Source organism: Arachis hypogaea, chromosome 18 (genome assembly GCF_003086295.3).
Source record: "Arachis hypogaea cultivar Tifrunner chromosome 18, arahy.Tifrunner.gnm2.J5K5, whole genome shotgun sequence".
Lineage (NCBI taxonomy): Eukaryota > Viridiplantae > Streptophyta > Magnoliopsida > Fabales > Fabaceae > Arachis > Arachis hypogaea.
In genome coordinates this window covers 134588681-134604342 of record NC_092053.1, presented here as the reverse complement: position 1 = coordinate 134604342, position 15662 = coordinate 134588681, and the positions used below count along the sequence as shown (strand labels likewise).

Genomic DNA, 15662 nt, shown 5'->3' with positions numbered 1-15662 from the left:
TTATTATTATTATTATTGAGTGACTATATATATATATATATATATATATATATAAGAATCTAATGAATAAATTTATCATTATTTTTATCTAGAAAATACAAAAAATCATGGTATAATATTATTATGTAATTAATAATAATAATAATAAATAAAATTATAAGAGATTATTTTACAAAAAAATTAAGGTTAAAATCATTTGATATATTTGTATTTAATATAATTAAAAGATGTACTATTTTAAAAAATATGTTTGTATTAAAAAAATATGTATTTAATATAAATTCAAATTAAAATATTTTGTTTTAATACATATTTTTTAATATAAACATATATAATTTTTTTTTACATAGGACATCTTTTGATTATATTAAATACAAAAATATCAAATGATTTTAACTTTGAATTTCTTGTAAAATAATATCTAATAATTTTATTATTATTATTATTATTATTGTTGTTGTTGTTGTTGTTGTTGAGTGAATATATATATATATATATATATATATATGAATCTAATGAATAAATTTATCATTATTTTTGTCTAAAAGATACAAAAAATATAGTACAATATTATTGTGCAATTAATAATAATAATTATTTTATTTTTGGACGGGGGACTATTATGTCTAATAGAGAAAAAAGTTGGGGATTAATTTGTACATTAGTTTTTCTTGGGGACTAAAATGTCCGTTTTTAAAATCTTTGGGGACTGATCTGGGTAATTACTCTGCCGGAAAATGAATCGGAGACTGATTTGTCTGCCGGAGTAAAACCTTGGGGACTGATCTGTGTATTAATTTTTCTTGGGGACTAAAATGTCCAATTCTAAAATTCTCGGGGACTGATTTGGTTAATTACTCAAAAAAAAAAGAAAGAAAAGTCTCCACACCTAACCACTTTAAATTACCTTAAGTTGTGAATTGTGATTTTATTTTCAGGAATATTCATGCATTTGTTTTAATAGAAGAAGCACATTACTTGCTGTTTGTGCAACAGAAAACAAAATCAAAATTTTAGAAATTGGTAATGAGAACTTGGGAAATATAAGCATGCTCGCATTTACTCTTTCTATGTTAAGCCTTGAACATTTTAATGCACCAAGTCCAATTTTAAGTGATGCTAGAACTGGAATCACATATGCAATGTTCTTAATGTTTTGTTGTAAATTATGGAATACTATGATGTACTATGCATCTAATAATAAACCTAAAATTCTGTTGTATAAATTTAAGTTACCTACGTAAACATAAACATGGTACTTATTATTTGTTATAAATTTTCAGCAAGTATACATAAAGGAAATATCATAGATATGCATTTAGTTTTAAGATTATCATTGTAAACATGTCAATCTAGTTTAAATCTCACAAATACAAATTATAAATAGTTTCTCTTATCATGAAAACATATATTGATAGACTGCCTTACAACAGAATTTCATTCTTCAAATGGTGATAATTTGTGTTGGATATGGTCACATGGTCACTTTATCTCGGAAAGGTAAAAACTCACGTGTAGTTGACTTCACATGAAATTGTTTTTGGATGGTTGATACATGTTACCATTTGTTTTAAAAAAATCGGTTTATTTTATATAAATGATTTAATTAAAAAACTAATTTAAATTGGACCAAACACTTACTTTTATTCTCTTCTTCATGGTTATGCTTTTGAAATTTGTTCTCACCTAATTTTTCAAAACTAGTATCAAACTTTCAATTGAGTATGTTCGTCTTATTTATATTTTTTTAGTCAAATTTATTATTTTAAATATATTTCTTAATTTATGTTCTTATTCACTCCTCTATGAACACAATGAAAATTATTTAATAAATACGTAACTGTTGATGTTATCACACTATTTGACTATTTGATGTTTAGGATGAAATTTTATTGAATGTTGGACAATAATTTTAAAAATTTTACTATTTACATATTTGTCTAGAATCAATACAGAAATTAACTGAGTTGCCGTTAGTTCCCACATTCAAGTCATTATAGGTAAAGGCAAGGGGTGCACATGGGTCGGGTGAAACCGGGTTTGATGTGACCCAGACCTGACCCAAAATATACACCGGGTCTATTTATTAGACCCGAACCCGGCCCTAGACCCGATGAAACCAATACACTTTCGGGCCACAATTATACCGGGTAAAAACCGGGTGAAAACCGGGTGAAAACCGGGCCGTTAACATTACATTACGTTGATACCTTCTTGTAAGCTAGCATGTAAAAATATCCAAATTTCTAAGACTCCAACCATTATTTAACATGGTAAAATTCACTTAGAAAAATATAACAAGAACCAACCATTCTTCAAAATTAAAGCATAACCACAATCAATACTAATATTGTCTAATAATACCAAATATTTAAATCAATACAAATAACATAATATTATGCATTAGTCTAAAGTCTTATGCATTCTAAACATAAAACATTAACTTATAGTTTTATAACGACTAATAACACAAAATATTAAGATTTACAATACTTAAATTCCACATAAGAATAGTCATGATCCATCACTAATAACACAAAATATTAATTGTGTATGATGACCGGGTCACCGGGCCGACTTCGGGTGACCCGAGCTATGGCCCGGACCCGACCCGAAATAATGACCGGGTCTATTTTTGAGACCCTTACCCAGCCCTAAACCCGATAAAATCACACCAAATTAGCCCCAAAAGTGTTCGGGACCGGGCCGGGCCGGGTCTGTGCACCCGTAAAGCTAGTACCTTTATCATTGTTTCAAGAGTTATGTTTTTTCACAAACTCCATTTTTTCCTTCCATATGAATTCTATTTTTTTCCTCTTTCCTTTTGAATTCCTAATTTTTTTTTTGCCATTCTTATACAAACAAAAAAAACGTGATTTTTGTTTCTTTTTCAGAATACCAAACTTTACCTTTTCAAATAATTTGTATTTATATATTTGACGAAAATTAAATAAATAAAAATAAAAGATAAACTTAAAAAAAAGATTGGTCAAGAAAAATGAAAAAAAAAAGAACGTACCAAATTCATCATTTAAGAATTTAGTAAGACGCAGAATAATTAAAACCTTTTAAAGGTAGTTATTTGATTTATCCAAACCAATTTTTTTAATTAAACCATTTATATAAAATAAACCAATTTTTTTGAAACTAAATGATAACACGTGTCAGCCACAGCTATCCAGAAACGACTTCACATGAAGTTGGCATTGAGAAGGCGTTTGGGGGGAAGAGAGATACTCTTGGATGTAACTGATTTGGGAAATGAGTATTTTCTGGTGTATGCATTATGAACAATGTACAACGACGCTGAAAAGACTATCTAGTTTCATTAAAAGTGTTGGATGCAATTATGTTATGAAGTAATTTGCAACAACCAACACAACCAGCTCAGTTCTAACCTCATTGTCTCTCACAACATCAAGACTCAATATAACTATCTCTTTGTTCATCTGATAATCATATTAACATTTCAAACCATGTTCAACTTATGAACTCGAAAACTCAATTTGGGGATTCAAACTAGTAAACTCATCATCACAGTTCACAAGTTAAATCGAGAGTTTGATAACCTTGTTGAGCAGGCCTCGAGTTCATATCAGATATAGTTTTCCAGCTAAGAAACCTATTGTTCAACTTCAACAAATTGAAACCTGATAACTAAAATTGTAAACATGAAGATAAACAAAACCAGAATTTGAGTCAAGTTATAGATGAAGGGTGGCATTTCAAAACGTTTGGTGATTAATGAGAATAAAATACATTTTTTTATGTGCAAATATACATGACAGAAAAAACAAATGTTACAGTGTATGATGCAGGAAAAAAACAATTCTTTTTCATTTTTTTTTTCTGTTAGGGGATGGGGTTTGGGAGCAGATTTGAAATTCACAAAAATCCCATTCTTTTTAACATTAACACAGGTAAGCAACACCTATCCAGATACAATAAGATACATATGACACAGGATATTTTATCATCTAATCCTTCACAAAATGAACTTCACCTGTTATGTAGATCCTATACCCTATTGACTCTTCCTCCTTATATGGTGCAATACAGCAGGTGATCCTTCAAACAAATCCGATAAATAGGCCTCCAAGTCCTCTGGTGTATATTTAATGTACTTCCCGGCATGTCTTCCCTCGAGCTGACTCCGAAACCGCCCCACGAACGACCGGTATGCTGGAATCACCTTCTCTGATATAGAGATTCGGAGTTCTTCCCGGAGTTGTGGGTCCGGTACCTTCCACGCCGTCTGAATCCTATATATTTCCTCAAAGCATGCATTGAAGTTCTTGAACCTCTCCTTCAAAGCCATCTTTGATGCATTGTTAGAGCTTCCTCCAATCCCTTCATCCTTCAAACAGGACAAAGCCTTAGTCCAAGAGGCTCTCAGGTATCCCGTCGCATACTGGCGCACCTGACCGCGCCGCTTGCGAACCCAATCGTCTCCCAAGACATTCTGAAGATCCGAGTACTTCCGAAGATCTGAGTCCTTCCGAGGATCCGGTCCCTTCACCTTTCTCACCAGGTAATGGATGTTATTCATCAAAAATATACATTGTAATGCGCTATCTTCATAAAGCTTAGATTTCTCCTCAAGGTTATTCTCAAGCTCTGAAATCAACAATACCATTCGGCACCCCAAGGGTGAGATGTTCTCTGTCTGAGAGCTATTGCCGCCAAAACTATCTTGTAACCGGATAAGATCCTCGTCGCTAATCACTAAAAGCGAGTCCATAGGCTCACCATAATCCACAAGCAACTTCAAGTAATTCATCACATACCGGGGCAATGGATGAACGTCCCCGGTTATAACCGGCTTCTTAGAACTCTCATTTCTAAGACAATTCTCAAACTCGGCGAAAGTCCCCTTAACAGCCTCACCAAGCATCTTCAACACCCCATTGGCCTCATCAATCACAAACCCATCAGTGATCATACTCTCAAGTTCAGGCAGGGCATCCTTCAATGCCTCATACATGTCCAAGATCCTAAACAATTTCTCCGGCGACCGCTTGCAAATTGCGACGGCCTCACCGAAATTCAGCAACTGCATAACACAACCTTTGGCAGTCTCATTGAAACAGATCTCTCTAATCTCATCTAATTCACCAAAAACGCTATCACAAATCCTCTTCTCTCCAGTGAGAAGAACCCTAACAGAAATCTTAACGGCCTGAATCCATTTCTTCATTTTTTCATCTAAACTCTTCCATTCAACTCTTTGAACCTCTTCAATGCTCAATTTCTCAACACCAAGAATTGATAAATATTCATCCAAAACATCACGACGAACACTACTATATACCTGAAGGCACTCTTTCTCGTAACCTGACCTAACCATGCGATCAGCGATTTCTCTAAGTTCCGCCACCGCGTCAGCGCGGAGGAGATCGACAGAGATGTCGTCGCCGAGGCTGGCGCCGCGCTCGTGGAACCGCTGGGAGTCGCCGCCTTGGTCGTTGACCTCACCGAAGCTCTCGAGATTTTCGTCGACGGTGCCGCCGTCAGTGAAGGAGAGGGAGACACGGCGGATGGAACCGTGGAGGCTCTCCGCGTCAAGAGGAACGGTGTTCCTGACGAGGAGGTGGCGGAGCTCGTCCTCGAGGCGCGTCATAGCGAGCTGGATCGCGTTCTCGGCGCGGTCCATCTCAATCCGGTGGCGGTTACCGGCGGAGGAAGACGGCGGAGGAGGAGGGGCAAGGTTGAGCTGTTCCATCCAGTGGATGACGTCATCGACTGCGGAGAAGTAATCGGCCGCATCATCGGCGGAATCGAGGAGGAGCGATGAGGCGGAGTGGGGGTCGCTGGAGAGGGAAGAGTCCCAGCGGAGGATGAGCTTCTCAGCAGCCTCGAATCGTTCAAGCTCCTCGGCGGCGATGGCAGCGGCACCGTCGTCGTCGCGGTGGACAATATCGGTGATGTTAGAGAGACGGTTGTCGAAGCTGGAGAAGATGAGGAGCATGTCTTCACGAACATCTTTGGGAGTGTTCAGGCTCTTGAGGATCTGCTGTGCGGTCGCAAGAACCCTATCCTCTCCTCCTCCGCCTCCAGCTCCGCCGCCTCCTCCGCCATCAGTGGTGGTTGTTGCCGCCATTCACTTTGGTATGAAAGCACACACAAAAAATAAATAAAAGAAGATTGAAGTGTTGATGAATCAGAAGAATGGAAGTGGAAAAGGATTAGGAGAACAAGGCAAAACCAAGAACATTATTCTTAAGAATTTTTTTTTTTTTTTTTACTTTTCAATTTTTGTTAAGGAAAATCCAAGAAGTAAAGAGTGAAAGAGGGTTATGGTTTTTGCCTTGGGTTGAATTTTTTTAATTTAATAAAATCTTTTTGTTTGCATAATTATTTAATTAGCTAATAAAAAATTGACTATAATAGTTAATATATTCAAATATAATTGAATAATTGTTTGAAAAAATCTATCCTAACTCTTGTACTTATATAATTTATTAGACTTATAATAAAATAAAAAATACTAAAAAATTATTAAAATTTATTATTTTTGTTTATTAGTTATTAATATTTAAAAATATAAAATAAAATATGTTATAAAATTATTAAATTAAAAAAATTAGATTAATAATTAAGTCATAATCAAAATTAATAAGTTCTTATAACTCTTAGTATTTCTCTAATAAAATATATAAGATTAATATTAATATATTAATATAACAAGGGGAATGTGAAGTTGAAATTTGTTTTGTACATTTGTTTGAGACACGTTACACTCCTCTCTTTTTCTTTGATTCACACACGATGAACTCTTTTAGGCATAAGATATTTTGTTTTGGATATGAGTTTGGGTTAAAATTAAAATTTGTAAATAAATCATTTTTAATTTTAATATTTCCTTTTTGTGTTGTTTATAATAATCATTGACTGAGACTCATTGTGACGGGTTGCGTTATTGGACTCCATATTCTCCTCTCCAACCTGCGTTTGTCTTTGGATCTCATTCCCATGTCAACTCTCTATCTCCCTTTCTTTCATTTTTTTTTTCCTTTTTCATAATATATTTTTTTATTTTTCTTATTTTTTATCCTTCTAGTACATGTCATTATTTTTATATTTTTATCGATTTATTTTCTTTTATAAAAATTATTATAGTCATTGATTTTTTGGATAAAAATTTATTTGAATAACTTAAACCTTAATAAAAATCGGATTTATTAGAAACTAAAATATTCGTTCTTAATAGAAATAATTTAACTACAAAATTAATTTTGAATAATTCTATAGGTTTTGGACACACTCCAACATTACCGTGTCAGCACTCGAACTTACTCAACCTCTTGAACTAAGACCAAGTCAGCCTAACCATCAATACTTAGCAAGAAAGCTAAGAATACAAGAGAACATAAGAGAAAGGCTTTATTGCTCAAGTGTGGTTACAAATGATTCACACACAGTCAAACTCTAACTCTCACCTCTATTTATAGCCATCAACCTCCTCAATGGATGGTTAGGATTAAGTCTAATCAACGGTCCAGATTAATCATCCAGAACCTTCTTTACAAATATCTATCATACCACAACTCTCTAAATGTTTCTAGATTATTCCATACCACTCTTTATACTTCTATATACATCTACGCTCTTCTAGAATATTCTAGAACGTTCCGGAACCATCTAGAGTATTCTCAAACACTCCAAAAAACTATACAAACACTGTTAAATCTAACCTTCTAAAATTTACCGTGACAATTCGCTGCTTAAACAAAATGTAAACTATTTTGCATACAAAGAATATCTGTTGGTCTTATTTTATAATTAAAAAATAATGTGATATATCTAAATATTTTTATCAATTAAATTTAATTAAATTAATTTAAATTTAATAAAAATTATTTGTATGTGTGAATCACACACTTTGCGTTCTTTAATTTTTTTTCGTGTATTTTTTTATTATTATCGTTTTTATGTTACTGCATTTTTCTTTCATTTTCTTCTTCTTCTCATGTTTGTTACAATTTTTTTTTTGTAAGGGTAAAACAAAAAAATTATGAATAGATAAAATAAAAAGAAGAAGATAAAAAAAAAAAAGATGATAATAAAGAGGATGAAAAATTTTAAATTGTGTATAATTTATCAAAAAAATAGTACAATTTTTTTAACCGTGACATAAGAAGTGTTGATACATTGATTCACAATTCAGCCAAAGCTAAAAGCACATAAAATCTAACTTGTAGAGTCCAAACACACTCTAGTAGTGAGATCATAAAAATACTTAGATAAAATATGAGATCATAACAACTCTTAGATAAAATAGGAGAATAACTATCCACCAAGATAGGTGGATAAGCTATAGAAATATAACTTATCCTTCTACAGTTCTACTATATAAATACCTTATCAATCTCAGATATTTTTTAACGCTAATTTATACAAAATTGACCAAAAACTCTTACTAACTTAAGTATCAGAGTTCCTTGTTAACTTATAATTTATTTATAAGTACTGAATACTAAAATAAACATATGAAGATATAAAATTATATTAGATAATTAAAATATAAATACAAGTATTATATTTTAAGATAATAAATTAGTATATTTTAAATTTATTTTGACATGAGAAACACAAAAATATTAGTAAGTATTATATTTTTTATTGTTTATTAATTTTATAATTATATTTTTTATTTTATTTTTTTCTTAAATTTTGTATAATAAAAAAATTCATAATTTATTCTATTCTATATTTAATTTATAACCAAATAATATATAACATATTATTTTTGGAATTATTATCCTAATGGTCATGTTTTTAGTATTTTATTTTACTAAAAATGATTTCAGGTGCGACAATTGAATTTTTTATCGATTTAGCTTTGTAAGAATGATAAAACACTTAATGTACATGTAAATAATAGAACACTTAATAAATTAGTTTTGAATTTACGTATTTATAAATTTTTGAAATAGGTTATATCTTTGTCTTATTTTAAATTAATGTAAATTACTACAGAATGTAATGATTTATAATTTACACATAATCTGCTATAGAGTAGCACGAATTACATTGAAAAATGTGCAATGTAAAAATCGCTATAGGTTGCCGTAGTTTCTGAAGGAATTAAGTCATGCATAAACCACTATAAAGTTTAGCAATTTATGTGAAAACAACAACTACCGTAATCTGCTTGAGGGTGCCACGGTTTTTGTGGAGCTTGGCTATAAAACCGCGATAGCCAGCAACGAATTCTTCATTTAGTAGAGAGGAAAAAATTTTGTTGAGAGAGAAAGTTGTAGTTTGAGAGGGGGAGGAGGAGCTGGAGAGAGTTTGGAAAATTTGGAGAGGCCATATCCAAGTAGGATCATGACGGACAAAAATCGCTTGTATCCTGTACTCAATTCTACGACGGGTGCTATAATCCTTTACACTCAACATAGCTTCCTCTTTACTCTAGAAAGATTGGCCAATTTGAAATTTCGTATGAGCGATTCCATCATGCAATTCTTGACCTCCAAATGTAGGATCTACGTCTGGCTGTTGGCCAATGGCTTCCAAGTTTAAGGTTGAAAAATGTGGAGGATGTTGCTGTGTGCGAGAAGTTGATGGGTCATACTTTGTAGGTTGATTGCTCCAAGTACTCTCATTATTGTCCCCAAGTATGTCAACAGACTCTTCGTCCGAATCATCATCTCGCATCAATTTTCAACTAGATCTGGTTCACCATTGCCTGCAAAATCAAGAATCAGACGAGGTAAACTAGCCATCTAAACTGCAATAGATGGGGGTTCAACCACTGGACAAGCAGGTGCAACCACAGGTGTCGAGGTAGAAGCACCGCCAACGAAGTCGACTGGGGATTCGGAGCTGATGCCCCAAAACTGTCGACACTATCTTTCAACTTGGCATACAACTCGTGTATTCTCACTACTGGAAAACTTCGTTGACAATGAAACAAAATTGCATATCTTCATCGGACCCTATCACAAATGTATCATACTTCACACTAGTTAACACAACAGCAATAGGGGTCTTGTAAAATAACTTCTTCACCCACTTGATCCCATACACCCCAAGCTTTTGCAATGTACTGATTTTTAGCTCTGACAAGATATTCGATGACCGAATAAAAATACTCAGTAGTTCTCTATCAGTAAACTTAACACCGTACTTTTTACTTTTTTGAATTTTTTTTAGAGTAATGCACTAAAACTAGAAAACTCTCCTCACTCTCCATTGTAAAAATGACACTCTTCTTTTTTACAATTGTCGTCCATAGATATATATAGAGAATCTACGTATACATAATTTACCACAGACCTGTTTTCATATAAACCGCTGGAGCCTATAGCAATTTATGCATGACCCGATTCCTTCAGAAATCGCGACATCCTGTAGCAGTTTCTGCATTACACGCTTTTCAATGTAATTTGCACTATCCTATAGCGGATTACGTGCAAATTGTAAACTACTACACCTTATAGCGATTTACATAAATTTAAAACAGACCAAAGATGTAACCTATTTCAAAAAATTGCAATTGCGTAAATTCGAAACTAATTTGATCTAATTATATAAATTGCCCGTATAAATAAGAGAAAATGCTCGTAAAAAATATACTAAAAAATAAAAATTTTGGATTAAGTACGATTTTAATTTTTATGATTTTAGTCAAAAATTAAAATCATCTTAATTTTTTTTTTGCATTTAAAATTGTCTCCAACATCAAACTTTATTTTAATATCATCATTTTCTTAATTTCTAGATACAAGTACTCTCATCTTCCCAAAAAATACATCTTTTCCAAAAAAGCCAAGAGATTATTTGTCCTCATCTACTTTCTCAAGACAACATAGCTCATCAACCAACTAAATTAGCGGCTTGTCACCACTTTTGGGATTTTTTGTGGTTCTCGTTGCACCTATCTCATTGCCCCTACTTTCGCACTGATGAACTCTTTGGTCGCGCCTCCGTTTCTGCCACTCCGCCACCAAGTGTTGCCTCCATTTTTTGACGAGCTGCAGTTGTTTATTGAAACGAATCTCTACAGCCACCAAGCTTGCCTAAATAGCTATGGATGTCCATCCCTTCGGAACAGAAGCTCAGACTCGTGCTTTTGGAAAAAGAAGAGAGAATGTACGAGGGTAGTGGTGGGGTGTGGGAGGAGTGTTGCGCTGCTTCTCTCCAATCTCATTATGCTTCTTTGCTTCTCGTCATTCTCGCTGTGCTGCTCTGTCGTGGTCGTCGAGCTGCTTCTCGCCCTCGTCGTCTTGGTCTCGGCCGTGCTGCTCTGCTTCTCGAGGTTGTCGCTGAAATTCTGGTAGTTGAATTGAGTCCTCTCTTATTAATTTGTTAATCAATTCCGCTAGGGAGACAATGAAGAATCTAAACAATGTGAACAATAGACTGCAGATTTAGCCCAAATACATATAAAAAATAAAAAAACACTCCACAAATTATCTAAATAAAAAAATCCACTCAATTATTCCGAAAAAATAACTATCTCAAACCCTAATTTATCAAAGCATTTCACTCCAATACCCTCTTCTTTCCCAACCGGCTGCCACCCCCACTTTCATCAATAATCATCCCACTGCACTGTTGCTGATTGGCTTGCTACACTTCGCCACCGTCATCGCTCACCCATAGTGAAAATAACCATCTACTTAAGAATAAAAATAATCATTCGTCTACCTAATAAATTGAATATCCAACATATTTTAATTATATATAACTAAACCCAATCCAATCAAAATAATAATCCATATAATAATTAAAATAAGGGTTAAGTACTGAAATCGTCCCTAAGGTAAGTGGTGAAAATCAAATTCGTCCCCGACGTTTTTTTGCTATTAAAATCATCCCGAACGTTCAAAAACACTTTAAAATCATTCTTTCCCAAATTTTTGGACCAAAATACCCTCATCATCATCATTCTCCTCTTCACCACCACCACCACCACCACCACCACCACCACCACCACAGACACAAACACAAACACCAACACCTTAACCCCACTCCGGTAACCCCCCACCCCTCACCGCCCCCCCCTCACCCACTCCCTCACCGTAAACCCCCACCCCTCACCCCTCCACCCCCTCATCCCCCACCCCTCACCCACTCCCTCACCCCCTCACTGTAACCCTCCACCCCCTCACCCCCTACCCCTCACCGCCTCCCCCTCACCCCCTCACTCACCCCCTACCCCTCACCGCCTCCCCCTCACCCACTCTCTCACCCCCTCACTGTAATCCTCCACTCCCTCACCCTCTCACTGTAACCCTCCACCCCCTCACCCCCTACCTCTCACCGCCTCCCCTTCACCCATTCCCTCACCCCCTCACTGTAATCCTCCACCCCCTCACCCACTCCCTCACCCCTTCACTGTAACCCTCCATCCCTCACCCCCTACCCCTCACCACCTCCCCCTCACCCACTCCCTCACCCCCTCACTGTAATACCTCCCCCCTCCACCCCCTTTCTCATGCCCCTCTCTTCATGTTCATCATCATCATCATCATCATCATCAACAAAAAATTCAAACATGCACAACAAATTTTATAAAAAATCCAGTCCACAGATTCAACAAATCCAGTTCACAGAAGAAAAAGAAAAAGAAGAAGAAGAAGCGGTGGTGCGGTGCGGTGCGGGGGGTTGGACCCACGGTGCGGCAGGAGGGTTGGACGCGGAGCGGCGGCGGGTTGGACGCAGGGGCGGCGGCGGTGAGGGGGTGAGGCGGCGGCGGTGAAGGGGTGAGGGAGTGGGAACTGATGATGATGATGATGATGATGATGATGGGATGGGATGGGATGGGATGGGATGGGATTTGGGGGTGGGTGTAGGAGGAAGGAAAATTGGGGGGTTGGGGAGGGGGGGGAGAGAGAGAGAAGCGAAGAGATGCTGATGGGTGAGGGTGGGGGTAGGGTTTTTATTTTTATTTTTATTAATAGTCAAGGGTATTTTTGTCCAAAAATTCGGGAAAGGATGATTTTAAAGTGTTTCTGAACATTCGGGATGATTTTAATAGCAAAAAAACGTCGGGGACGAATTTGATTTTCGCCACTTACTTTAGGGACGATTTCAGTACTTAATCTGCATACCTACTAAAATGACCATTCTAAACTAGCCATTTAATTAATATTAAATGGTTGAGAGATATTGAATGCACAAGGTCTCTCCATGTGAATTAGGTAACCCCATTCTTTATGCCTTCAAATATTATCTTATTCCCAGCTTCCTGTATGTCATGTCATGTACATGTATGTTACCATGTTTTTCCAATCACAAGCTAAATGAAAACATGAAATTTATGGAAGGGTTACGAGAATGAGAAGTGAATAAGGAAGATTACTTGAGAAAAAGCTGGAATGTTACCATGTCACATCCGGCAGCGGCAACCTGGACGACGGGATGAACGAATTGATGGCTCCATCGATGGGTCATTCTCTAGTGGTTTTTATCGAAAATTACGGCGTCTCAAAACGACAAACCGGCACGATGCAGCAGCAACTCCACGAGAGGGTTGCGCAATACCGCAACAACGCGGCCAGGGGAGAGTGGCGCGAAAACAGCGGCAGCAGCATTGGGTTGAGCGCCGAAGGGCGAGGCGCATCGGGCTAACCGGTGGAGGTGGAGGCGGTGTCGGCGGGAGGCTGCGACGGCGTTGGTATGGGCAACGGGGAGTGCAGCAGCGCAAGGTGAGGACCGGAGAAGATGACGGTGAGTTTTAGACGTGTATTGGAGGTTATGGTGAGATGAGGAATAACCGTACGTAGTGTAAATGAGTTTAAATACTAATCCTAATTTTTTAAATTTTAAAATTTAAAATTAAATAATTAATTAATGATCTAATTTTTAATTTTAATTTTACCTTTTTTTTAAATTTATTGTTCACAATTAACATTGTTTTTCCATAATTTTTCTTTGTTAATTTGTTTGATTAATTTATTAATTTAATGTCAAACATGATTTTATGTGTACAGAATTCTTTTAAAAAATTTTTTTTTGTGAAGATGAAGAGCAGAAAAGTATGATAAAAAAGAAAGAGAGAATAATAAATATAAAGGGTTTTTTGAATGAAAAATAATTTTAAAATAAAATTCAATTTTCAAAATGATTTCAAATGCAACAAAAAAAAATTTTAAAATGATTTTGATTTTCGACTAAAATTATAAAGACCAAAATGTTACTTAATCCTAAAAATTTATCAGAATAAGTTGTATTCTACTATTAGTTTGCGTTTTATTTATTTATTTATTTTTAATATATGAGTAACTTTGCATACAAAATATGAGTCAATGATAATAATCTATTAACTATATCTATAATAATTAGATAAAGTCGCTATCAAAGTACGATTTTAATTTTTTTTTTCCAGAATTCCAATTCTCGACATTGTACACAAGTCATTGTATTACTCTTCCTTAGTTACTTTAATTAATCAATCAATAGTTATATTTGAATTTGGATTTAAAAAAAAAAAAAAGAAAAAAAAATATCCTCTTTCGGTTTCTTCTTCTTTTTTTTTTGGTCAGGCGCTTTCAGTTTCAATCACGCCCTAACTGGCTATATAGATTGGTAACTTTATTCCAAACACTTGATTGTTGATGACAAAGAAGAATATTATTGTGATTATACCCAAAGGGGAAAAAAAGAAAAAGAAAAAAAAAGGGAAGAATATTGTGATCATTTAACCAATGAAATACACATCACATGACATCCCTCACGAGACTGCCACATTCCCACTGTCAAAAAAACCAAGATATTTCTGTTACTTACATAGTTACACATTATCACTATGTCTTTGCCAACAAGAAAAGAACAGAACCAAAACAGGTGGAAGAGTTCACTGGATCCCTACACAGCTGGTAAGATTAGATACTTAGATTTTTCAGAAAATCCAACGGAACTTTGTTCAACAAAGAGGTAACAAGATTGCACTTGATGGAACCAAACAAAATAAATAAATAAATAATAGGAGGCACCATTCTCACTAAATTTTAAACACACTATTTAACAAAAGTTTATAGCCTGCATATTGCACAACTATTATGTGTCTTGATAAGTAAAAAGAATTTCATATTTTACAATTACGTGTTAATTTTTGCTGCTAATACAAAAGTCAGTTTAGTAAATGATCCATAGATATCTGTATTTGCAGTTAAAAAAGCCGAAAATTTTATGCATTATTTTTTTTCAGTGCAATGACTAGCGCCAAACCAATCTAAACTTTTAGGCTGCGTTTGTTTGTTTATAGAGACACTAAGATAAGGACACAGAAACACAAAATTGTGTTTGGCAAAAGAGACTTGGACAGAGACAGTGTATCTAGAAACACTGAATTAGTGTATTTTGTCTCTATTCTAACAGAAAGAACACGGAGATACTAACAAGAAACATAACTTATTTTTTATTTTTTTTCTTTATTTTTGTTAATTTTTCATAATTATATATTTTATTATTATATTTTTTATCTCAAATTTTTTGAATGAAAAAAAAATGAGAATAAATTAGATTTTCATAATTTGTTCTAGTTTATCACCAAACAGAATACAAAAACATAAAATTTTGTATCTCTGTCCATCAGTATCTTGTCCTATTCTGTTTTCAGTGTCTTGTCCTGTCCTGTTCTCGCAGCCTTATATACTATTTTTTTTTTCGCGTTTGATAAAAAAATGCTAAGTAATTAAGTATGCATA

General features: G+C 34.7%; 1 protein-coding gene across 1 annotated transcript; it reads right to left on the bottom strand.

The window, feature by feature from the left end:
* Positions 1 to 3884: 3884 nt before the first annotated feature.
* Positions 3885 to 7214, bottom strand: LOC112769391 (exocyst complex component EXO70B1-like). Its single transcript, XM_025813906.3, has one exon. The coding sequence runs from the start codon at positions 6098 to 6100 to the stop codon at positions 4025 to 4027; it is 2076 nt and encodes a 691-aa protein (XP_025669691.1). The 5' UTR covers positions 6101 to 7214; the 3' UTR covers positions 3885 to 4024.
* Between the last annotated feature and the right edge of the window lie 8448 nt (positions 7215 to 15662).

Coding starts and splice junctions, on each gene's coding strand:
- LOC112769391 (XM_025813906.3), bottom strand. CDS start 6,100: ATGGCGGCAACAACCACCACTGATGGCGGAGGAGGCGGCGGAGCTGGA.